Source organism: Glycine soja, chromosome 11 (assembly GCF_004193775.1).
Source record: "Glycine soja cultivar W05 chromosome 11, ASM419377v2, whole genome shotgun sequence".
Lineage (NCBI taxonomy): Eukaryota > Viridiplantae > Streptophyta > Magnoliopsida > Fabales > Fabaceae > Glycine > Glycine soja.
Window position 1 is genome coordinate 9,411,363 of NC_041012.1, and position 23,849 is coordinate 9,435,211.

General features: G+C 37.8%; 2 protein-coding genes and 1 pseudogene across 2 annotated transcripts; 2 read left to right on the forward strand and 1 right to left on the reverse strand.

Moving 5' to 3' along the window:
• Positions 1 to 936: 936 nt before the first annotated feature.
• LOC114376988 (serine/threonine-protein kinase SMG1-like) lies at positions 937 to 16,773 on the reverse strand. Its single transcript, XM_028335342.1, has 15 exons — positions 16,454 to 16,773; positions 11,389 to 16,339; positions 11,112 to 11,300; positions 10,573 to 10,687; positions 9,354 to 10,404; positions 8,590 to 9,037; positions 8,137 to 8,190; positions 5,192 to 8,021; positions 4,987 to 5,100; positions 4,713 to 4,843; positions 3,998 to 4,090; positions 3,590 to 3,859; positions 2,656 to 3,313; positions 2,035 to 2,110; positions 937 to 1,957 (listed from the first exon to the last, which is right to left on the reverse strand). The coding sequence occupies exons 1-15, from the start codon at positions 16,654 to 16,656 to the stop codon at positions 1,858 to 1,860; spliced, it is 11,283 nt and encodes a 3,760-aa protein (XP_028191143.1). The 5' UTR covers positions 16,657 to 16,773; the 3' UTR covers positions 937 to 1,857.
• A 1,691-nt stretch (positions 16,774 to 18,464) lies between these two features.
• Positions 18,465 to 20,395, forward strand: LOC114373438 (diphthamide biosynthesis protein 3-like). The gene is made up of 2 exons (XM_028330900.1): positions 18,465 to 18,839; positions 20,086 to 20,395. Exon 1 carries the CDS (start codon positions 18,572 to 18,574, stop codon positions 18,830 to 18,832), a length of 261 nt encoding a protein of 86 aa, XP_028186701.1. The 5' UTR covers positions 18,465 to 18,571; the 3' UTR covers positions 18,833 to 18,839; positions 20,086 to 20,395.
• A 125-nt stretch (positions 20,396 to 20,520) lies between these two features.
• Positions 20,521 to 22,995, forward strand: LOC114373432 (annotated as a pseudogene).
• The last annotated feature ends 854 nt before the right edge of the window (positions 22,996 to 23,849 follow it).

Genomic DNA, 23,849 nt, shown 5'->3' on the forward strand with positions numbered 1-23,849 from the left:
GGCTAAAACATTCAACAAGGATGGAAATTGAAGCATCCGAAAAGAGAAACCTAGGCTTGTTAAATTGCATGAGTTTGGCAGCAACCACAGCGAACCCAGATGAGCTCTTGTCCATATTTTCCTGGAGGGGCTGGGCAGCAGAATTAAGGGATTGCTCCTTTTCCCTGATCTTGGTCAGTTCCCTTGACCATATATCCACCAGTGCAGACATTATTTGAAAATAAGCAGCAAACACTAAAGAGCTAGCAAGAAAAATATGAGATGCTTTGCCTCTTGTGAGAATTGAACCAAAACCGTTATATTTATAATGAGACCGAGGTCAGTCATTTGGTTAAGTAAGAATAATATTAAAGAATAAGAAAGAATAATATTTTATTTCGTTACTATCAATAAAAAATGTAAAGGTGTTCTTTTTGTCTGGGTGCTTCGAAACTGAAATCAACGTAAAACGGGAAGTAGAAGCTTTAGTTTCATCTTGTGCTAGCAATATAATATAATAGTATTATATTATTAACATGCAAAACCGCTGGCGCGAAACCGTGGAATGAGGACGTGGCGCCTTATAAATAAATTGTCTTAGTTTTGCAATTGCTCTTTTCTGTTGGCTGCCTCAAGTACGAGGTTTTTGCTTTAGCTAACGGCACACAAACCCAAATGAAGAATCTCGCACTCTGATTCAATGCTCCAAGTGGCACCTTCGCAAGTGTTTTGCGCAAGGATGACTCTTTAACTTTTGGTGCTCATCCACAGCATCCTTATCTTTAGCCAAATATATTTATCATGAAAATTTTCATGTTTGATTCTTTGCATGTCCACATTGGACTAGCGTCATACGAATATGATTATTCTGAGATAATAGGATATTGGGATGCAAACTATTAAATCAAGCAACTAGATCTAACAGTACTACAAGTTTGAATCTATGAGATAGTAAGATTATTCTGATGAGATAATAGGATATTTATTATGAAAATTTTCATGTTTGAATCTCTTACATCAAGCAACTAGATCTAACAGTACTACAAGTGAGGCATATGTAGACAGCTTTCGGATACACATACAAGGTCTCGTAAGGTATTTCCAGTCTAAAAAGAAGGAAAAAAGAATCCAAGAGCGGTAAGACAGTAAATGGATTAAAAAAGTTACAATTCCGTCAATTGATCAAAAAGAACAATCACTATGTTGGATTCAATACGTCCAATCACATGAAGAATAAACCAGCAATGTGCAGTTGATTCTTTCACCTATCAACAGATAAATGATACATGGATATGTGCAACTCATATCTGGACTTCACTATTGCAAAAGTATGATGCTCCAGCCATTTCGCTGCCTGGTTGTTAGCATACGATATTCTTTCTTTCAGCCTTCAAGAGCTAAGGATCCAGAACATACTCCTCAATCAATATGGCAATGCAAGTGGTAGGTGTTAAAAGCTACCGTTTAAACCAGCAGAATTGAAGGCATGGTGATGCTTTTTCATCTCTCACGAGACCAGCTGGGAGCCAAGGACTTCCCTGTGAGATGACATGGAATGACAGATGCAAGCAAGCCCGCTGCAAGGTGGAAAATAGTAACTCTGCCAGGAGAAATGCTGAAATCAAAGGGATGGCAGAAGCTAAACAGTTTGGCCATGGATAGATCAGTGATTGTGATCAATGGCAGACTTCAAGATATGGCCCGAGTCCAGACTAATGGGACCTGCAAAAACATTGTCCTGGCAGCTTCCTATCATCAGGAAATAATCAGGCCAAAGGACTTATTCCTTACCATGGTCAACACAACAATTCTTGAGGCCAAATCTTGCATAATATAATGGGACTTGAGATGCTTGAGTCTGAGGAACCTCTTGAAACCTCAAATCCATGGTGTCCAACCTTCGTACATGTTGCAGAGATTATCTACACTAGTAGCTTGCTTTAGTAGATAATCTACTTGCTCTGCAGTACCAATTTCTCTGAAATCCAAAGAAGGCCCAGCATTAATACAAAAAAACTCACCAAAATATTGTGATTGCCAAAAACCCACACTTACCTGTTTTCAGAGATATCTCGACCATCAATTTTCACCTCAACCCGCCTCAATACTGATAAGGCATAAGCATTTTTACCTAGCGTAAAGTGCAAAAAGACAAACAAAAAAGGGCACGTCAATTCCTTTATTTTCATAAGATATTATGACGTCAAATGGACACAGATATTATGAGGTACTTGTAGGTGTAAGAGATTATTTGATGTTTATGCTTCTGAGCTTCATACATTGGAAAAGAAAGCCACTTCTGTTTTTTTTTTTTTTCTCTTTTTTCAAAAAATTACAGTTCACGAATATATTTGGGAATCAAAGTGCAATCTTCAAAACCTATTCTAGATGTTTAAAATATCAGAAATGCAAACTGAGCTGCATATCACCTGAAGCCTTGGTCCCTTTTGAAATTAAAATTTTATAGATAATTTAAACTGTGATTATTTTATAGGAAACATCAATTTTGAAAGGTTCATATTCTTTCATGTGTTTATTTATTGGGAGTGGGACACCACAGGAGAAGATTAAACCAGTTCTGAATGAAAAACTGGCTGTTATTTTACTAATATGGAATTAGTATATTAAATAAATAGGGTCAAGGAACAAATAGTATACAAAAGATTCTGTACATACCCCTTCCAACACGAGTATTGGCATTTATGTAGGGATCAGGAGCTTCATGATGTTCAGCAGCATTTTTAACTTCTTTTGCAGACAGCAGTTCATCTTCACCATCAAATTTGTCTAGGTTCTCATTCGATGGAATTTGGGAGTTGCCAGGGATGGCAACAGATTTATCACCTGATAAAGATATAGCTTCAGCATGTTCAGTAGCCTCATTAATTGACTTCACAGAACCAGCACGATTAAGATCAGTTTCCACAGGAGAAGATTCTGACAACTCAAAAGGTGAGATTTGTTCCACATCAGTTTGAGACAATAGAGTGGTATGCATATAACCTGTGGGGATTCTGCTACCAGACCCCTGTGAAAGCAGGTCTTTATTTCCTGCTGAATCATTCAAGCTATCAGGAAGACTAACTTCAGCTAATGAGATGTCAGATCCCGAGCTACTACAGTAGATGCTATCTGGTGGTGATACCCATCCCTTGTCTTCCAAAGAAAGTCGAGAAAAGCCAATAAAATCATCAGTCTTATCATCTTCGGACCTAGAGAGACTTTCCCCTTCTTTATCATCAAATTCAACAGCATCACCACCACCACCATCTGATCTTGACAAAGCAATATCCTCTGATTTTACTTCCTGACTATCTCCTATTCCTTCAAGCGCCTGAAAACAGAAAAGGGATCTTTCAAACCATAAACAAAAAAAATCTTTGGCCAGTCAAAATAATTTTATATATATATGAGTAACTCTTTTAGAATTACTCTCCATCCTCACCATTGATTTTTTTGAAATCTAATGGTTGTAATAAATCACTAATCTTATCTGTTAGATTCCATGAAAATGAATGGGGAGGATGGAAGAGTTAGTCTCGGTGTAAGTTGATCCCTCTTCATACACACACACACACACACACAGAACAACAATATCTTGAAACATTACTTTGTGCAGATTGCCAGCATGGACATTAGCAGTTCTTGCTAGTCTAGCCAACAATGAATAAAGTCCCTTCACAGCTGACGTCAGAGAGGGTGCCAAGGGCTTAAAGGTATGACAAGCCTCCCTGATTCTTAAACAATACGACTGATATATAGCTTGTCCATGGATGTGTGATATTTCCTTCTTGATCTCACTTTCCCGAGCTATAGCATCAGCCATAGCAGCTACATCCTTAGTCAACACTGATTCAAGTGGAAAAAGGATTGCATTTGCCTACCAAAAACAAAAAACCACCAAAGTACAATTTGGCTTTAGGGAAGTAAATATCACAAAATATAGAATTGACAGTTTTAGGCGAAGCCTAAAAAGGTCAATATTTTACAAACTGAGATACAAGGGTTAAAAAAAAACCTTCGAAAGGCCTTCCATAAGAGAAAGGTGGATAGCAGCTGCCTCTTTCCCCAGATTATAAACATCATGTATATCTTCAGTTATTGCTAGAACCTACAAAAACAAAGCAACATTTTGTTGCAAAAAATCCATAGGAAGGGACTTAATGGTAATGAATGGAAAAAATAGTAACTTATTTGCATACTTTCTGTAGATTGTTTGTAATAACTTAACAGTAATCATATATTCATAATAAGAAACAATAGATCTGGTGATGATGGGCACTTTCACTTATTTGTATATATAATCCTTTTTAATGAATTGGGATTGTTTTGGGAGAGGGAGGAGTCAGTAATTTAACATTACTTCGTTAACAAGTAGGGTTTGCCTATTTCAGGATCGCTAACGGATGATCTACAGAGCCAGAAGATTTTGAAACAAATGCATCAAATTGCATTTATGTTCAGATGCTATATTTGATCATGTGAACTTGTGAACAACTTGGGTCATGTTACGATTATAATTTAAAAGACCAAGTGCAAAGCAAAATCTAATTAACCTAAAATCCTTTTGCCTACTTGCAAGTTAGAAGCTCTAAAATTATCTATGTAGAACCATGTGCATAATACCTAGATTGGACATCAATACAGATATAAAATTCTATAAATCATCTGGAAAAATTTGTTCAAAATTAGACTCCCCATTAACACATGAAAATATCAAATTTGGGCATTACCTCTTCAAGCATAGAACCACTTTCAGAAGTTAGAGCAGTATGGATCCTTGAAACCCGAGCAAAAGCAGACAGTGCAACACTAGCCTCATATGCACAATCCCTCATTGAAAGAACCGTGCTTTGTAAATCACCTATGAACAGTTAAAGAATGCTAAATCAACACATACACAACCGCAATGCTGATACATCAACATAGAAAGAAAACAAGCATATGCATTATGCATGTATGAAATTCAATGTATACATTTACAGTAACCAAGATGGCAAGCTCTACCTGAAGCTGACTTTGCTTTTAGAGAGGCAATGCAGAGCTCATTAGTTGCAGTATATAATCCATTGGAAGCAGCTTCAACAGTGCATTGAGCAAGCTTCCATTCTTGTTCAGTACCTATTAAAAGAACAGTAGAGTACATATTTACTTTATGCAGAAGTTCAACTAACAAGGAGAGTTCAACAACAGAGGAATATAGTAAACTCACGTGTATAAGAATGGAAAGTAACATCCAATCTTGTTAGTGCATTCAAGTACACTTGCTGCCATGTCTTACCATCAACACTACTCCTGAAGGGATATGGTTGGCCTGGTATAAGCAAAAACCCATCTCTTGATGCTTCAAACTCTAACACTGACACACATAACTTCACAATATCAGATGCCTTTTCTCTAGATTCCCATAAAATCTGCCTCCGAGTCTTAATATGTTCATGGAACTCAGGAGGAATTCCTGAATTTTTAGTTGAAGTATTTCCAGAACTACTGGAATTGGGACCTCCACACGCCCAAGCCATTGCTCTCTCAAGCTGTCCTTCCGCTATAAGAGAATTTCGTTCACAAGACTGTAGACAATCCATTGATGTTGTGATTTTTGACACGGCAGATTGTATATTGTCCATTAATTTAGATCTGCTGAGGTTTAAGATGATTGTATACAAGCTGTCATCAGTATCAAGATACTTCTCAAATCTGATTCTTCTGTTATATGATGGGTTCAAACTAACATCATGCATCCATTCCATCTGAACTACCTCAAGTGCAGTTTTTCGTAGAGCTTCTTTCAATTCATTCACTTGTTTTTTCATGAGAGAAGCAGCTGATTTTGCTGCTCTAGCAGTTTCATGTGCATTACAATATTCTTCAAGCATAAGTAAAACCTTTTTCGCAGCCCCATCCTTTTTCACCTGGTCTAAAGCAAGTTCCTTTGATGACTCTGTAAGTTGCTTCAAGTGCTCATTTTCCTTATCTAAACAAGTCAGTAAACTAGGAGCAATTCTTTCTTTCAAATAATGACCAATGTGTTTCTGAAGTTGGATTTCAAGCCTTTTCTTCATAAAATTGAGTGATTGGTCAAAGCCTAGATTTTGCTCAACTGACGAAGCTACATCATGTATGCATGCATCAAGAAAATAATCTATGACGCCTATTTTCCAAATAAAGAATGAATGGTTATCCAATAGATCTCCAACTTTCCAGACATACTCAGATATAGAATTCCCAGAATTTATCAAATCTGCCAAAGTATGAAATTTACTTGAGGGCAATGCAACTGAACCATCAGCTGCAGACAGCATAATATCCATGGACTCCAGTTCCAAGAAAGGCTTAAAGAGGGCAGCCAATAGTGCTTTGCTTCTCAAAATATGTAGCTCCCTTTCTTCTTCCGAACCAACTAGAGATTGAAATTGACAATTCACAGAAACCAGGGCATTTTTAATGTCAGCTTCTCTCTTTATAAGAGAAGAAGTCCTTACATCCCTCTGATTCCAAGTTTGATGAAGTTGGTCCAGTTGTGCTCTACAAGCTTCCTCTTGGGATGCAAGTTCCTCTGCCTCTTCCCATGAAAGATGATCTCTGCCCTTAACCGCAGCTTCTTCAAGAGCAAGCTGTTGCTCAGTAATAAGACCAACCTTAACAAAATAATTCTGTTCAAGTTCAATCAGTGATGCTCTCTCCATTTCAACCTCCACAAGCTGCTCCAGTGCAGTTTCTATAGATCCTCGAACTTGTGAGATCAATCCAAATGCATCCATAACCTCTGAATTTAATGAAACAGCAGCTCGTATTACATTTGGCAGAACAACTTCTGTCATTTGACTAACCAATCCCTTACAGGAAATCAAAATGGCTTTGAAAATGGAAACCCAATTACTTTCAGAAGAAAACTTTGAACGAACTTTGTTAATATCAACAGAAGGAGTGTCCTTTCCAATAAATTGACATAGATCATTAACAAACTCTGTCACAAGATTACACTTCTCTACTTGTTCTTCAAACTCAGCAAAAATAGTTCCAGAGTCATTCTGCAACATATTGTATTGATTTCTTCCTCCAGACATATCATTATATATATTTTGTATTCTATGCTTAACGTCATTATAAAGTGAACTCACAGCAATATTGAGAATTGATAGTGCCTTTTCCCTCTCCTCTTCTAGCTCACCTAAAGGTCTAGATTGAACAGAAGACATCACATCTTCCTTTCTTAAAAGACCAATGGACTGCATGAATTTCATGAAAGCAGATAAACAGCGATCTTTAGTTTTTGATTCTGATTCAGAGCCAATAGAACTCTCTATTTCAGCACACTCTTTTTCTAATTTTTCTATTTCTACTGCATACTTCTCCACTCTGAAACAAAGATCATCATGACTGCATTTGATAGAATCAATGCTATCTACATGAAATTTTGCAATAAGTTCAGAAGCCTGCCTTCTGGCAAGAGAGAGAATCTCTGATGACAGGGCATTGATAGATAGCTGTAGAACTTGTGCCCAGTTATGGACTGCACTGGTTGAAAGGTAATTTAATGGTAGAATTCTTTGCAGAGCCAAGGAGTATGCTTGCAAAGAAGTTGTGGCAGAAGTTAGTCCATCACCCAACTCAGCTACGAATTGAGAAACTTCCCTATCTATATCATGGCATTGTGCTTGTGTTGGCTCAGGAACAACAGTTAGTGGAACCCCTGCTACAGTGACTGCAGATGTAAGAGATAAGGCTGCTTCCATGTTATTCAGCTTAAAAGAAACATTTATTTCTGGGATTAAGTTGCACCGTAAAGCATCAAGAATCCTTCCATGCTGCTCAGCCCAAGCCATTGCCTCCTGAGCTTTCTCAGCAACCATAGCCTTTGCTTGGGCAAATTCCCGAGCCTGAATTTCAAAAGAAGCTCGAATTTTCTCTGAATTACTGGTTGCTTCAGCAAGAATCGACTTTGCAGATGTCTCACGCAATATAAGACCAGACCTCTCCTGGTCAGCTCGACAGTATAGAGTAGAGGCAAGCTCATAGTGGTTTAGAATGTCAGCAAAACTCTGGTACATAATTCTCAAAGTTAATTAAATAAACTATGGATTGAGAAAAAAATAAAACAAAGCCACAATTTAAATGTAGCCAAAAAAAAATTCATGGCATTTATTTCATCAATACCTCAAGTGCTGATTCAACAGCTGGCAGGCTAGTCAATAATTGATCATGATGTTCCTATTCACAGATTTGGGGTAGAAAAAAATCAGCTATTAGTCATGTTAGATAGATCTCAAGTATAAGCAAATGTATAAACACCTAGCTAAATCGTATTACAACAATTTTCACACACTGGATTTTATAATTAAAGGTTACAAATTAAAGAATTTAAATACAAAAACAAGTATGCAAATCGATATCAAATACATTACACAAATTCTAAAATGTCTCATGTAATATCCAAAAACTATACAAATGCTTGAAACACAATATTCATGTGCATGCACACATTTTTCTTAACACATCTGAACCAGATATCAACTATATCAGAGTTTGGAACACTGCTTATCTAATTATGTCAGACACAAATACTTGCTTACATAGAAGGCATGTATAGCTTTTTAGATCAGTACATACCTGTAAGGGAACACGAATTTCCTGTACTCGAGATGCAAATAGACTCAAGCTAACAGCCAACTCCATGCCTTTTCTTTCTTCACCGCCAATTGCAGCTTCATCATGAAAATCACCACGTGTCCACTCCACAAGTGGATCCCAAACAAATACTTCCAATAACATCAAAAGTATGTCTTTGTTCTTCCTTAGAACGCCAATAACTGTCTCACAGTTTGATTTGAAGCTACCCTCTATTCCAGTAAGCCCTAAAGCTGCTTCAATCATTTGGGTCAGACGGAAGGGAACAATCTCTGGAATTTTTAGTCTTTGTCCCTTATCAAAACACACATTGTAATCAATGTGTACAATATCCCCATTACAAAAATCTATAAGAATGTTGTCCAGATGTCTGTCGCCCAGCCCCAAAACATGACCAACCATACTCATTGCAGCAACACTTCCAGAATACCTACAGATTGAAGATAATAATAATAATAATAATAACAACAACAACAATGATGATGATGATTATAAAGCTAACTGTAGAGTATGTAAAAAAAGAATTACAAGACTTCAAAGTGTTGATTGACCAAAACTTTTGGTTTAAAAGAGGAACCAAGTTCATGGATTAGTCTCACATCTATGCTTGTAGGGATAGATAGTTTTTTTTTTTAAAAAAAAAACAAATCCATATTCGTGCAAAGAACTTTAACCATTCAACTTTATTTATAAATAGCATAACCACAAAATGCATCAATAAAGGCTCAGAAGTTACTTGAATGTACCTCTTCATTTTTGAGCTGAAAGCTTTATATCCTTCACTAGCACACCATAGCTCCTGGTAAAGAAGATGCCTAGGCACCTCCTTCATGAGATCAAGAAGAACTTTACATTTGACTTCATGAGGCCAATCCCTTCGGGAAATCACTCTCTTGATTCCTTTCTCTTTAAGTGCAGGTATGATCTTCCCATAAAACATATCACTGGGACGGGGAACAGGTGGAGGAGCTGAGGATTTTGTATTTGCAGGGCCCAATGCCAAAAACTGTGCTAGCTGGACACGGGTTTGCCAAGCTTTAAATACACTATAAATACTTACTACATTGCCCACCCACTGGATTAGGCCAGCCCGACCACTGATTGGAGTCACAGAATAATAGCGAATGCTAAGAGAATTGCTACATGCAGAAGAAGAAGAATGCAGAAAACCATTTATAGCCTGCAGTAATTGCATAATTCTAGCATCAAGGCGCAAATCTTCTCGTCCTTTAAGGAGATATGTGTACTTCTGACCATCTGAACCAAGTATACCTAGTTTCTTAGGCTTTGTCTTTGTTGATAAGATAGTGACTTGTTCATGAAAAGAAGCAATAGTGACAACCCCTTGGAGATCAGTTGCTTTGCCAGAGTCAGGTACTTTCATTTGTTTCTCAAGACCTGGCATTGGAACATCTGAAGATGATAGCAAAGCTAAATGAGGTGCAACTTCTCGCAAGGAAACAGAAGACTTCCTCTGATATGATGCCAAGGATGCAGCAATACTATCAAAAGGTCGCCACACATCACCTATAGCTGCAGAAGATGCCGGAGGAATCTTAAAGGATACTATAGCTGATTTCAGTTGGTCTTTATACTCTTCCTGGAACCAAGCTTCATGAGGAGTCTCAGGTTTTCGAGACGTTGAAGCCAAACGACGCTCCAAAGCCACAACTATTGGAGCCATCATTGCAGAATATCGAGCAGAATTTATCTTGTTCTTCTCATTCTGACTAAGTGTGACATTTTCTGCGATTCTTGCAGCCTCTTCTTTCAGCACATTTATTCGCCTCATCACATCTGCAACAAAATATAGTTAACCCCATTTCTCTTCACCTAATTATGCAATAAAAAGAAATGATGATATACATCCCCCAAACATTAAAAAAGAGTAATCAATTATTCATTGCAATTCAATAAAAATGGATCTCATAATCAACAAAATGTTGGGAAAAAAAGGTAAGCAACCTGTTTGAAGATCCTGAAGAGTACTGAGCCATAATTCCTCCCAGAGTACAGTAACATTTCCAAGTTCGTTTATCATCAGCTGAACATCCTGAACCAATCGGGGGTAAAGTTCTCTCTGCATGAAACAAATAATTTTTAATCATCCTATACACTACTTTGAACAAGCAAGCTAACAAAAGGTCAGTATAAAAGCCATAACAATAATAAATGTGGGTCAAATTAATAAGCACATCACGTGTTTTGATAAATATGCCAGGTCAAACTAATGAGTACCCATCAGGATGTTTATTATGCTGAAAACCAGATTAGTATCTATCTGTCCCTCCAAAGTATATTACAGACATTAGAACTACTAAAATACCTAATACACATCAGACTTTGGGACTAAGAAATCATTTATCAATCTGAAAAGAATAAGATCAGTTGAATTGTCACATTGTGAGAATTTTGATGACTAATTATCCACATGGTGTGGGGAGGATATTTGTTTTAAAAAGAATATATAAGCTACAAAATGCACACAGAACTTTTCATATTACCAGGCAACCCAACACATGATGAAGCTCTTCTGAAGGTTTCTCTTCATAAGCATTAACATCAACTAGTGTCGGGTACACTATAGAACAGGGAGATTGCTTGGCCAGCATGATCAGTAAGCCCTCCAATTGCTTCCGAATCACTAGTTCAGGATGAGAACTTACACGTGCAAACAGTTGAGGCGTAACTTCCTACAAAGACAATTTCAGTAACATTTCAGTAAACTATCCTCCCCTTGAAACTGAAATAAGTTAAAGTAAAAGCCATCTAGCATGCAACCTGCCATGGCAACAAAGGAACAACCAAAAGAGCAGATTCAAGAGTATCTTTCAACTCCACACCATAATTGAGAAGTATATGCAATATATACAATGTAGCCCTCAGGGTGTAGCTGCCAGTTTTTTGGTTCAAAGCCTCGTATTCAGAACCATGCATCTGACTATGGCAAATAGGGGAAGAAGAATACGAAAGATACTGTGTGTAACCATGAGCAGCATGTCCATACAAGGACACTCTTCTCCTCCTCAAAGACCACCAAATATCAACAAAATCATCCAATGCAGATATTATGTCAAATTCTCCCAGCCCAAAATTTGTGTTTAACAAACAAATCTTCAATTGAGAAGATACCATAGCAGAAAGACATTCACCACCAGAGTTTTCTGCACCTGGTGCCCCTGCGGCAGTTTCTATAATATTCACTATATTCCAAACCAATGTCAGCAGAGGATTGCTACTAATTGAGTGCTCTGCAGAATCAAGCCAAGAGCTTCTCTCTTCCTGTTCATCTATGAAACCTTTCATATCAATGTTGTCCTGAAAAAGACCCAAAACCAATGACTTAATTCTTTGCACCTCGTCCTTAGTCAACTTAAATCTCTCAGGTAAAATTTCTGGAACTAGTATGGAAGAAAATGAGCAAGAATGGAGGATAGTTTCCCTCTGAACAAGGAGTGAGTCTCGGGCTTGCTTAAAGCACCAAGAAGCATAAGAAATCCATGACTTGCCCATGGTGGGGCAAATACGAGAAGACAATTTTGTTGCTGTACCAACAATTTCCTCAGTGATAGAACCCAAATTCGATTTACAAATTATATTTTCTTCATTGCCATCTTTGCCAAGTGTAGCTGATTCAGCCATTTCAAAATCTGCTGGCATCTTGAGAACAATACTCTCTGGACTCCAGTCTGAATATTCCCGTGTCAGCCAATCTGCGAGTTTCAAGCATGCTTTGGCCTTCAGAATCCTCTCTTCAGTATCAGGTATTCTAGATGTTGAAGAAACCATGCAGGGACGCAAAAATGACCAAAGGTTTGTGAAAGCGTCTTCAAACTTGTTTTCAGCATACTGTAGTAAAATGCTCTCATACTGCAAGTTTAAGACCAGAAGATTCCGATGTCTCTCCTCAGGGCAAGCAGATACGTGATCTTTGATGTAGTTGTTCAGATGATTTGCCAACAAAAGATTATTTTGCTTGCGAGCTAAATTATGCAGATTCATGCAGAATTTTAGAGTAACAGGAGAACTTGGGGAAATGGTTTGATAAACCCGAAGGACTTTCAGCCATGGATTACAATCTTGACGGATTTTACTAATAGAAGATGGCAGTGATTTAAGAGAATTTAGTATTGATGGTATTTGTTTGGCCTTCTCATGAGTTGCTTTAAGCTTACAATTCTCTTCTACAAGGAAAATGCAGTGCAACTGAATTGCAAGAGGTGTTGCTTCAGCTAAGCCATCAAGTGGCAGAACAGAAAGTGGTTCCTCCAACATTGACCTTGCTTTCTGCAAATCATGCAGCACCTTATCACTTTTTTCCTCCTTCTGGAAGAGCAATGATTGCAGAAGCATCTGCTCACTCCGTTGCAAGGCTATTTTTGGATCAAGGGTAAGCTCACTGTTGCTTTTAGGCGTCAAATCAAGGCTTGACCATGCAGCCTGATAATCACCCTCATCAAAACGTGCTAATGCATGGATTGCATTAACTTCATTGCCAGCCATTGTCAGAGCACCAGAATAACTTCTTCCAGCATGTTTAGCACGAAGCAATTGCAACTCTAATAGCCAGGTTTCAAGAGATCTCCAATCAGATACAGCTGCATAACACTCAATTATGCGTGCTATGACAAACTGTATACCATCAGAACCCAGGGAACTGAGTGACTCTTCTGTCTGTAGCAAGTGAGTAAAGTGAGCCGCAGCATTTTCGTACTCACCTCTTGCCTGATATATAAGCCCACTTATCCAAGAAAGGGGTCCAGCAGTTCCACCCTCACTGGAGGACTGGTTTTCCTCCCCAAGTAAGGAGGAGAAGGTAATTGAAACCCATTTTCGTAGACCAATCAAAGAATCTGGATCAGAACTCTTACAAAGAGCTAGTGAAATATGTCTTAATACTTTTAAGACATCTCCTCTATACCTTCCTTTGATATTATGGAGATTATCAGTTACCTGAGCCCTAGATTTTTCCTTCAAAGCTGACACGGAAAGATTCTTGAGCTCCTGCAAACGAAGTGTACAATATTGAATAACGGCATCATTGCAATGTACAGCCAATCCAGCATTCATCATTGGCTCACATATACGAGAAAACCAATCCTCACATACTTTTTTGTTTGCTCGAAAAAATAAAGTGCTCTGACGGGAAGCAGGTGGTAAAATGACAGACCCCTCATATGCATTATATACATTTTTCTTTAGAGCCTCGACAAAATCCAACAGTAATCTCATTGGTAGCAAGTGAGCACCAGAAGACCCTATCATACTTAAGTTTCCATCGCTTTGTTCATTATCAAGTTGCAAAAGGTGTGCAATGTCCAAAAGCATGCGTTCTAGAGCAGCAAATGTTTGGGTAGGGCCACCAAGGTTAGTCCGTAGTCTTGTAGCAATACAGTACCGAGCAGCTTCTTGTACAGCCCACCAGGCACCAGCTAAATTATTGACAGAACAGATTTTTTGAAGTATGTCCTCGTCCACTTGTATATCCAACCATGGAGAATTAGCACCAAAATTTCCTGTTTCCTCAGGCAGACTTAAAAAAGCATCCTTTGAACTCTGGCAACCATGAATGAGGCGCTGGATCCAAGAATAAAGAGGTACCTTCCATCTTTGTGAAATGTAACTTAAGATTGATACAAGCTGTTGTGAGTGAAGTTGCAGTGGCAACTGCTTCAGGGCAAATAATTGTTTCCAGTGCATGTTAGAATTTTTGCCTAACACAGGGTCAACAGGCCTAAATCTCCCATAATCATAGAGGCCACATGTATATATAGTAGTAGGCAAAATATGGGCAAGTAGTTTCACATATGCATCCTGTATTTCTGTAGCTGGATCCCCAAGTTTCTCCAGTATCACTTCAGCTAAGGGATAAAAACACACAGGATGCAAAAGTTTTGCTTGCATAAACATCTCCAAAGTTTTTGCAACATGTGACCTTACTTCTGGTTCTCTCTCAAATGTACCACCTAAAAGTGAGAAAACTAAGTTCATGATTACACCAGCATACTTGCATTCTTCATGGGAGAAATCTCTTGTGCCTAAGATCTTATTAAAAGCCATTACATTCTCACAGAACTTTTGTCCCCAATCTAGAGCAACTAATTTAATTGCCAGAGGAGAAGAAACATGAAAGGCTTTTATAAGGAGCTTGCTATACTTCTCCAAATGCTCAGTAATCACAGCCAAAAACCCATTACTGAATTGATCATCACTGTCCTCCGTTTTAGTTGGAAACTCAACAAAAGCTTTGTTACAGTTCTGTTCTCTATCAGAACACTTGATTAAGAACTCAACTGAATTTAGCCTCTCCAGTGCCTTGACAACAGTGATCTGCAACTCAATGAAAGCCTGAATGGGTAATTCAAAAGGATTCATCTCTTTTGTAATAAAGGACACCAACTTTTCTGACCTACTAAGATACAATGAAGCAACATCCTTTTGTCCAATCAAACTGTTATCCCCGCCCATGGAAACACACGCTAATAGAACTTTCAAATCAAACTTGATCAATGCCAACAATTCAGGTTTTGAAAATGCTTTAGTATCTACAACAGAATTAGATTCATCTGAATGACCAGTGTTATTTCCTATTACAATCTTCAACAGCTTCAGTTCCTCAATCAAGGAGGCAATGGCTTCGTTGACAACTTCTGTATTCCCATGCTGAAGCAAGAAAACATAAGTAGCTGCAGAACTCCCTGTTACCAAATGATTTGGATGCAATCGCAGCTGAGAAATCGCCGCATGAAACTTCAATAACTTCTTCACCGAAGACGAAAGGAGGCCAAGCTTTTGCAATGACAACAACTGGAGATTAGTCTTCAAAACCCCATGAATTTGGAAAGAGCTAATCTTCCTAAACCCTGCCCGCTGCACAGTTGCTCCAAACTCCAAGCTCTGAAACAAGATATCAATAGCAAGAGGATAAAAACTCGAAAACCTCTCCCGCAATATCTCAGCCAAAAGAGTCAAACACTTCCAAGAATCCTCAATCCACTCAGACCACCCAAATTTCTGCCCAATCATAGACAAACACCTCAGCAATCGCGGCAACAAGGCACTAAGCGGCTCACATATCTGTTCAAGCATGTTCATCTCTAGTAACCCCGAAGCAGTGGACTGCAGAATCGTGGAAAAACAAGAAAGCAGAGCAAAAAGCCGGCGAAGCTGCTGTGGCGTACCGGGAGTTCCATCATGAAGCAAAACCTCCATGTCCCCCAAGAATTTGGTAAGCAACCTCAGAGACATGGGAAGACTACCAACCCAATGCTCCTGAAACTGCAAGAAGCTATCCAAAATAACACGCCTGTCGGATTGGGCTAAATCAGGAACCAACGCCCAACCGAGAAGCAAGTCAACAATGTCAGGGAAATGAGGCTGAAAGCACCTCAAAAACTTCAACGAAATCAGAGTAATAACACCAATAAGTCTATGCAACAAAGCCAGGGAGGTTCTCTCATCCTCAAGCAGCACCTGACACGCCTTCAGAATCGGCAAAGCGTACCTGTCGGTTCCGCCGACGTTGAGGAACTCGCGGAGGCCTTCGAGCGCGAGTTCCTTAGTGCCGTCGACGGTGACGGCGGTGTTGAGCGACGGCAAGGCCCAGCCGATGAAGCGGTCGACGAGCATGAGGTGGTTCTGCCGGCCGTTGGAGGCGGCGACGGGGATCGAAGCGAGGACGGCACAGAGAGCGCCGTAGGCCGTGACGGCTGCCTGGCGCACCTCGTAGCATCTGCGAGGAAATTGAAGAGAAGGAAGTTAATTGAAAACGGAAAAGAAGAGTGAGTGAGTGAAGTGAGGTTGAAATTAGGTTAAAAGTGGAGTAAAAGTGAGAAGAGTGAACTACTTGTCGGAGAGGAGTTGGGAGAAGGCCTGAGCGAGGAAAGTGGCGGAGTGAGAGAGGAGGAGGGAGTTGTGAGGGTGGAGGATGGCGCGGTGGAGAGAGTGGATGGCGGCGAGACGAGGGGAGGGGTCGGCGGCGGAGTCATCCTTGGGGAGTGCAGCGGAGACGAGTGCAGCGAGGTGCTGGTGTTGCTGAATGCCTTGCATCACTGCGTTTCATTTCATTGCTTGCTTTGCTGCTGCTGCTGCTTACCGTGCCCCTCTAGCCCCACAAGCAACCATGCTAATACGTTTCTCTTTCCCCTTTCCTCCTCCCAAAAATGTTCTTTTATTCGTCCTCCAAATTGTCATATTCACATTCATCATTCTTTAGTTTTTAATAAATCAAAAGTAAAATAAATTAATTATATCACTAAATTTATATGATTATTTTTTTATTAAATTTATAATATTCGACAACTAATTTGAAAATAAGATATATTTTTTTATTAATTTAATATTAAATTATAAAATTTAAATATTAATTTATCATTAAATTTTATTTATACCAACATCTTTTACATATTTAGATATTAAATTTAAATCTTTCTTTTTTAAGGATCAATTTGTTAGGAAAAAATTTAATTCTTTACCTTTTTAATCAACAATAAGTTATTAGGATCGTAGAGTAAAAAAAACTCAAAACTCAAATATGTTTTTATTCAATAAATGATTAAATTTGTTTTGATTCTTATTAATTTTTTATTCTATTATTGTTTTATATAAGAAACAATATTTATTATTTTTATTCTTGAAAACTTTATGACAAATAATTATTTAATTTTTAGTCAACACTTCATGAGCACTTGTCTTCTAAAATCATGAGAAAAGTATAAAAGAAAATATAATATGATGTGTTCAATTTGTGAAACTTTTCTTAATAGAAAGAAAATACTCAAAACCATTCCTAAATCCTTCCCACCACGAGGTGAGTCTAGTTGGACATCTGGGTTGCCTGCACCCCTCCATGATATATGGCATTCAATTTGTTTAGCTGGTTTAAATTGTAGGTTTTTTAGTTTGCCCGTTAAACGGGCTTTACTATAGGTTTCATAGATTGTCCGTGGACCTTTTATGCCTCAATAAAATAAATATTTTTTGTGGGCTAGTAAAAGTAAAAAAAAAAAAAACTAGGCTAATGAAATAAAAGAACCATGGTCATTCTACTTAAAATTATATACATTTCAAGATAACCAATATCAAATCAAAACCCATAAAGAATAATTTTCAGACAATTAATTGCACTATAAAATGATAAAAAAAAATATTATTTTTAAAGGGACTTTTAATTTGATTTTTAATCACTTTTTGAAATGCAAACAATATGAGTGTATAAAAAAACATGGATCAAATATGGTAAGTTCTACGGTTTAAGTGTTATATAGTATTTCTATATAAAAAAAAAAAGTGTTATATAGACCAATAATCTCGTTACTTTATTAAAAATTACACTCTTATACTTTAGAGGGTCTAAATTGTTTAATTTATTTTTTTATTAGTAAGAATTAAGCAGAATATTAAAAAGTTTAATTAATTCTTAAACATTATCATATTTACAAATATACTTAGAAGTTTTTATTATTCATAAGAATTAAATATTATATCAGAAAATTTATAACATTTAATAATCCACATTGAGATAGATCTTCTTAATCACTCCAAATAAAAAAAAAAAACCCAAAAGTAAATTTAGTTGCTTGTAACAAGTTTTTTAATTTGGTAGTACAATAAATTCTTTTATTTGGTAGCACAATGATGCAAGGCACTGCATGCATCTTTAGGCCCTTATACTACAATTAGTAATTGGGTTCCTCCAATTCATCCGTCAGTAAAACTTAAAATTGATGGTCGTTGATCGAATGTATCCCAAGTTATGGGTATTGGTGGTCTGATTTGGAATATCTTCAATCTTTTAAAATTTGGAGATTAAATTAAACTATTAAAAATAATTTAAATAGCAAATTAAGAGAATCCTAATTTTAGCAACAGCTTCTTTTGTTCCGCATAGGAGTGTTGTTGGGTTGCTGGTACTTCTGAAAAGCCCACCCCAAAGTCGAAACGAAAGCGCAGAGAGAGCGAAACGATGTCGTACGACGATGTGGAGATCGAGGACATGGAGTGGAACGAGGAGTTGCAGGCGTACACGTACCCGTGCCCGTGCGGGGACCTGTTCCAGATCACGAAGGAAGACCTTAAGCTCGGCGAAGAGATTGCTCGATGCCCTAGTTGCTCTCTCTACATCACCGTCATCTACAACCTCGAAGATTTCCTCTCCGATTCCGATCAAAATCGACCAAACAAGGGCCTCCAACCTTCCAAGCAGCAACCCCTCACCGTTGCTTGAATTTCAGGTCCCTTATTTGATATTTCTTATCCATAATCGTAATGATATAGGCTGTTTCTATATTCCTGATGAATTTAATTTTGCACGTAGTCTATTGGATTGCATGTAGTAGAAGCATAAGTTCGTGCTATCAGAGTATGTGTAATTGTGTAGAGAGAAAAAATAGAAACATTGATTAAGTTTTAGGCAATTTATGGGGTTCTCGATATGGTTGGTACAATGACTGATTATCTTAAATGAAAGGTGGTCCTGTGAACTTTAAAAAATAAGCAGTGGGATAGTGGGTCTGTGGGAGGGTGCAAGTGCTAATTCTGTTGGTGTCTGTGTGTGGCTTAGCAGTTGAAGCAAATGGAGTTAGCGTGTCTCTAACTATTCAACTTTTTTAGGATGGCTCTTTGGTTGAATTCGAAGTTCTCTAGTAACCCAAGTTTTGCCATTTTTGGTACACAGCTTAGAGAACAAGTGTGTGCTTGTTTGTAACAGAGCCTCTTATCCAGTGATCGGTTGTGCTGGTGCACTCATGGCTCGTTAGTGGTAAAGAATCCTTTGTAGAAAATTATTTATCCCAGATTCTACTATCTCTGCTATTTTAAAATTTCTTTAAGAAACATAGTGCTGTTGTTTCCATTCCATCCCGCCAAAAAATCAATTCCAAGGGATCTCTTCATAGAATATGTAACTTGAAGGAAGGGTTTTAACACATGTTGTTGGCTAAAAGGGTTTCATTCCAATACATAAGTTCTATCATCCTTTGTGCAACTAGAAGGGTTTTAACACATGCTTTAGGATCCTCAGAATTAATGTTGTTGACTCTGTTTTTTTATACTAAGTTTACCTTGTAATTTTCATACTTTTCTATTTCTGGTCAGCAACTCCCTCTCACACCATTGCAAATGATTTTTCGTGTGTTCTTGTAAACTGGGATTTATTTTTATTACCGGACATTCATTTTGCTTTTTATAAATTTCCTTTTTATTGCGTCTATGTTTGTGGAAGAGTGATCGATTGCATATGCTGTGTACCTTTGGGTCTGGGACTCTAGATTTCATGTTGTGGTTCTATTCTCATAGTATAGATTTCAAGGAGTTGAAAGTTGAAGAATACTTGAATGTAGTTGTAATCAGATTACTTATTGTGATTATTATTATTTGGGAGCTGATTACTTACTATTGCTTGTGATTTTATACAGAATTGTAAATAATTTATATTATTCTCTGCTTAAATGACTGTAATCTGTATGCTTTGTCTTGCAGATGTCCTGACATGAAGAGCGGAGTAGGTTTTGTCATGGCTTTGATTTATCATACCATCACATATATTGTTTTGCAGATAGGAATTCTTGGTATTTTTGATGGAGAAATGGAGAAATGAATAATATGATAGATTTATATTACCGCAAGAATACTATTGTTATTTGCTCTTCTGAAGGGAAGAGGGAGCCAAGATTCTTGCCATTGAACTTTGATACGATATCATGTCAATTATCTGGTGTGAAACATATCGTTGTAATAGACTTCTTAATACCACCCGTTTACAGAATTATATCAGCTACTTATGTGCTAATGTTTCTTTTTGAACAAGTCACTCTAGCCACTTTTTCCCCCTTTAATTTCGGGCTATTGTTTACTTTGAGATTCGTCGTGCGTTTTAGGGAGTCGGTAACATTTCCGTTGGGGTGGGATGGAGAAGGTGGAATGACTCTGGTAGTCATTCCGTAAACCAAAAAGAAACACGTCCAGGTAAAATACGTAAAAGGAACAATGGTGTTTTCTTCTTTTCAAAGTGTCTTTAACGTCTTGTTGGGGTCATCAAATCGAAATATTATAATATAATGAGGCAGTTGTCAACCAGGATTGGATTAAGTTAACCGTATCCTGAAAGATTTGAGAAATTTACACAAAATTTGAAGTTGAAACTTTATCGTTGTTTATTGTATAAAAAATATGAAATTAAAAAAAATAATGTAACGATTTACTTTACTTCGTTTTGGTTGCTCTTGCTCTATTTCACATTCATTCACAGGCGTCGTTACTGCACAGCACCATCACCTTAGAATCTGTTGTCTCATCAGGTGCTCGCGTTTCACAAACTAACTTCCATTAGCTCTCTCTGACTTTCGAGTTTACACAATGAAATTTCTTAAAATCTTCATTTCCAAACCCTTCAAACTCCGAACTTTCAATTCCCTCTCCCATTCCCAAACACCTCCCTTCTCCATTCCGACCACACTCCTCCTTTCCATCGAATCTTCTCAGTGGCATTTCATCGAACAGGTTGCCCCACACCTCACCCCCTCCCTTCTCTCTTCCACTCTAACCACCCTTCGCCGCAACCCCCAGCTGGTCCTTCACCTCCTCTCCCATCTTCACAACCACCCTCTTTCCCTCGTCGTCTGCGTCCTCTATCGCCTCCCGTCTCCCAAACCCTCCATCAACCTCTTACAACGCCTCATTCTCTCTTCCACTGCCACCAACAGAACCATTTTCAATGAGTTGGCGCTTGCCCGCGACCGCGTCGATGTTAAGACTACTCTCATCTTTGACCTTCTGGTCAGGCCTACTGTGAACTCAAGAAGCCCAATGAGGCCTTGGAGTGTTTCTACTTCATGAAGGAAAATGGTTTTGTGCCCAACGTTGAGACTTGCAATCAGATGTTGAGTCTGTTCTTGAAATTGAACAGGACTCAGATGGCTTGGGTTCTGTATGCTGAGGTGTTCAGGATCAACATCAGATCGAGTGTGTACACTTTTAACATAATGATTAATGAGTGTGTAAAGAAGGGAAGTTGAAGAAGGTGAAGGAGTTTATTGGGCACTGCTTGAGAGGGAAGTTCCAAAGGGCTCGTCGGATCTTTCAAACGATGATAGATAAAGGTCTTGAGCCGGATTGCTTACGTATAATTCCTTTATTTCTGGGTTGTGTAAAGAAGGAAGGCTTGAGGAGGCGTCTGGTTTACTTTGTAAAATGTTAGAATGGGTACTGCAACAAAGGGGATCTGGATAAGGCTTTTGCCTCAAGGATGAGATGATAAGTAAAGGCATAATGGCATCTCTGGTCACCTACAATTTGTTTATTCATGCACTGTTTATGGAAGGAAGGATGGGGGAAGCTGATAATATGATAAAAGAAATGGGAGAAAAAGGGATGATGCCTGATGTTGTTACTAATAACATATTGATTAATGGGTATTGCAGATGTGGGGATGCAAAGAGAGCCTTTGGGCTTTTTGATGAAATGGTGGGAAAAGGGATTCAGCCAACACTGGTCACATAGACATCACTTATATATGTTCTGGGTAAAAGGAATAGAATGATAGAGGCAAATGCGTTGTTTAGTAAGATTCAACAAGAAGGTCTGTTGCCAATATTATAGTGTTTAATGCTTTGATTGATGGTCATTGTGCGAATGGTAATATCGATCGTGCATTTCAACTCTTAAAAGAGATGGATAACATGAAGGGTTATTCCTGATGAAATCACTTATAACACCTTGTTGCAAGGATACTGCAGGGAGGGGAAAGTGGAGGAAGCTCGCCTACTTCTTGATGAGATGAAGAGAAGGGGGATCAAACCCGATCTTATTAGTTACAATACACTCATTAGTGGTTACAGTAAAAGAGGCGATATGAAGGATGCTTTTGGAGTTCGTGATGAAATGATGACTACAGGATTTGATCCTACGATTCTCACTTATGATGCTCTTATACAAGGTTTGTGCAAAAACCGAGAAGGTGAGCATGCTGAAGAGCTCCTCAAAGAAATGGTAAGTAAAGGCATCCCTCCTGATGACAGCACCTACCTATCTATAATTGAGGCGATGGAAGCGGTTGATGACTTGGAGGAAAATGATGATAAATGAATTGAAATTGAATGTAGAAAGGGCTGCAATTGAAGAAAATAGTTTATTCAGGGGCTTGTGTGGAACTTTGGAGTTTGGACACAAATATCTCAGCATTCCTTATTCTACAAACTGAGTCAAATGTGCCTGTGTATGAAGAACAAGTTAATGGAGTTCCTGAAAAACTGTAATTTGCCTTATTTCTTTTGTAGCAAGATTATTATTATTATTATTTCAATAGTTGTTAGCTTTGTACCGTATGCTTCACAAAATATTTGTTGATGTTTCTGTTTGAGAAACGAAAATAATAACTAATGATTGAATTTATGTGTTTGGTACATAGAATTATGCAGGAAGATTGTTGTGATAGGGGCAAAATTGGGCAAAATATTTATTACTTTTCTAAAAAAAAAACAATAATTGCTTTAAATAATTTCAAGTCTTCTATTTTTTGGTTTTTATTTTCTGCTCATAATCTCAGTCTTTGCACTGTATTGTAGTTAAGTTGTTATTTTCATTTGATTATAGACGCTTGTGGCTTTTTACAGCATTATACGACATCAATCCTATTTATGTATATAGCCATGCTCTTCTTCTGACATGAAAGAGTTTTGTGTTACCTTGAATAAAGTTTCACCTTCAAAATACATCCTCTTTCAGCCTGTTTGTCCTTGTGTGCTTGGTTGACACGAGATGACTTATTAGTTAATAATTTTATATGGAGAGAATTGGCTTGTCATTTAATCAGGTTGATTGAATAAGAGATTTTAATGCTTGATTTAAGCATGTTTTCTGTTTTATCTGCTTTCTGTGTCCAATACTCCAAATCATATATTAAAGCTAAAGCACTAGCTCTGACAATGACATATAAACTACTCAGTCAACATACTCTTCAATTTTTTTATTTTGGCAATTTAGCATTTTGCTTGAGTTGTCTTCTTATGGATTAATCCCTTAATTTTCCCTTGTTTTGAGATTGATTGCTATGCACATTGATGTCTTAATTCCCTCTTAGTCTGCAATAACCATTCGGTTTGGATTGTGTATTGACCACTTTGAGTGTATTTTATTAGGAAAACTTCCATAAAGAAGGTTTACATGAGAAGGAATAAGGGAGAGAACAGAATATAAGAATCCCAAGGAGTGGGTAACATAAATTACCACCCAATAGACAATTAACT

What these genes read in the sequence shown, in the direction of transcription:
- LOC114373438 (XM_028330900.1), top strand. Translation starts at nt 18,572, where the DNA reads ATGTCGTACGACGATGTGGAGATCGAGGACATGGAGTGGAACGAGGAG.
- LOC114376988 (XM_028335342.1), bottom strand. Translation starts at nt 16,656, where the DNA reads ATGCAAGGCATTCAGCAACACCAGCACCTCGCTGCACTCGTCTCCGCT. An exon ending in TTCAGCTCAAAAATGAAGAG is followed by an intron (nt 9,038 to 9,353) that starts GTACATTCAAGT and finishes TTCAATCTGTAG; the next exon opens with GTATTCTGGAAGTGTTGCTG. An exon ending in AAAAGCAAAGTCAGCTTCAG is followed by an intron (nt 4,844 to 4,986) that starts GTAGAGCTTGCC and finishes AACTGTTCATAG; the next exon opens with GTGATTTACAAAGCACGGTT.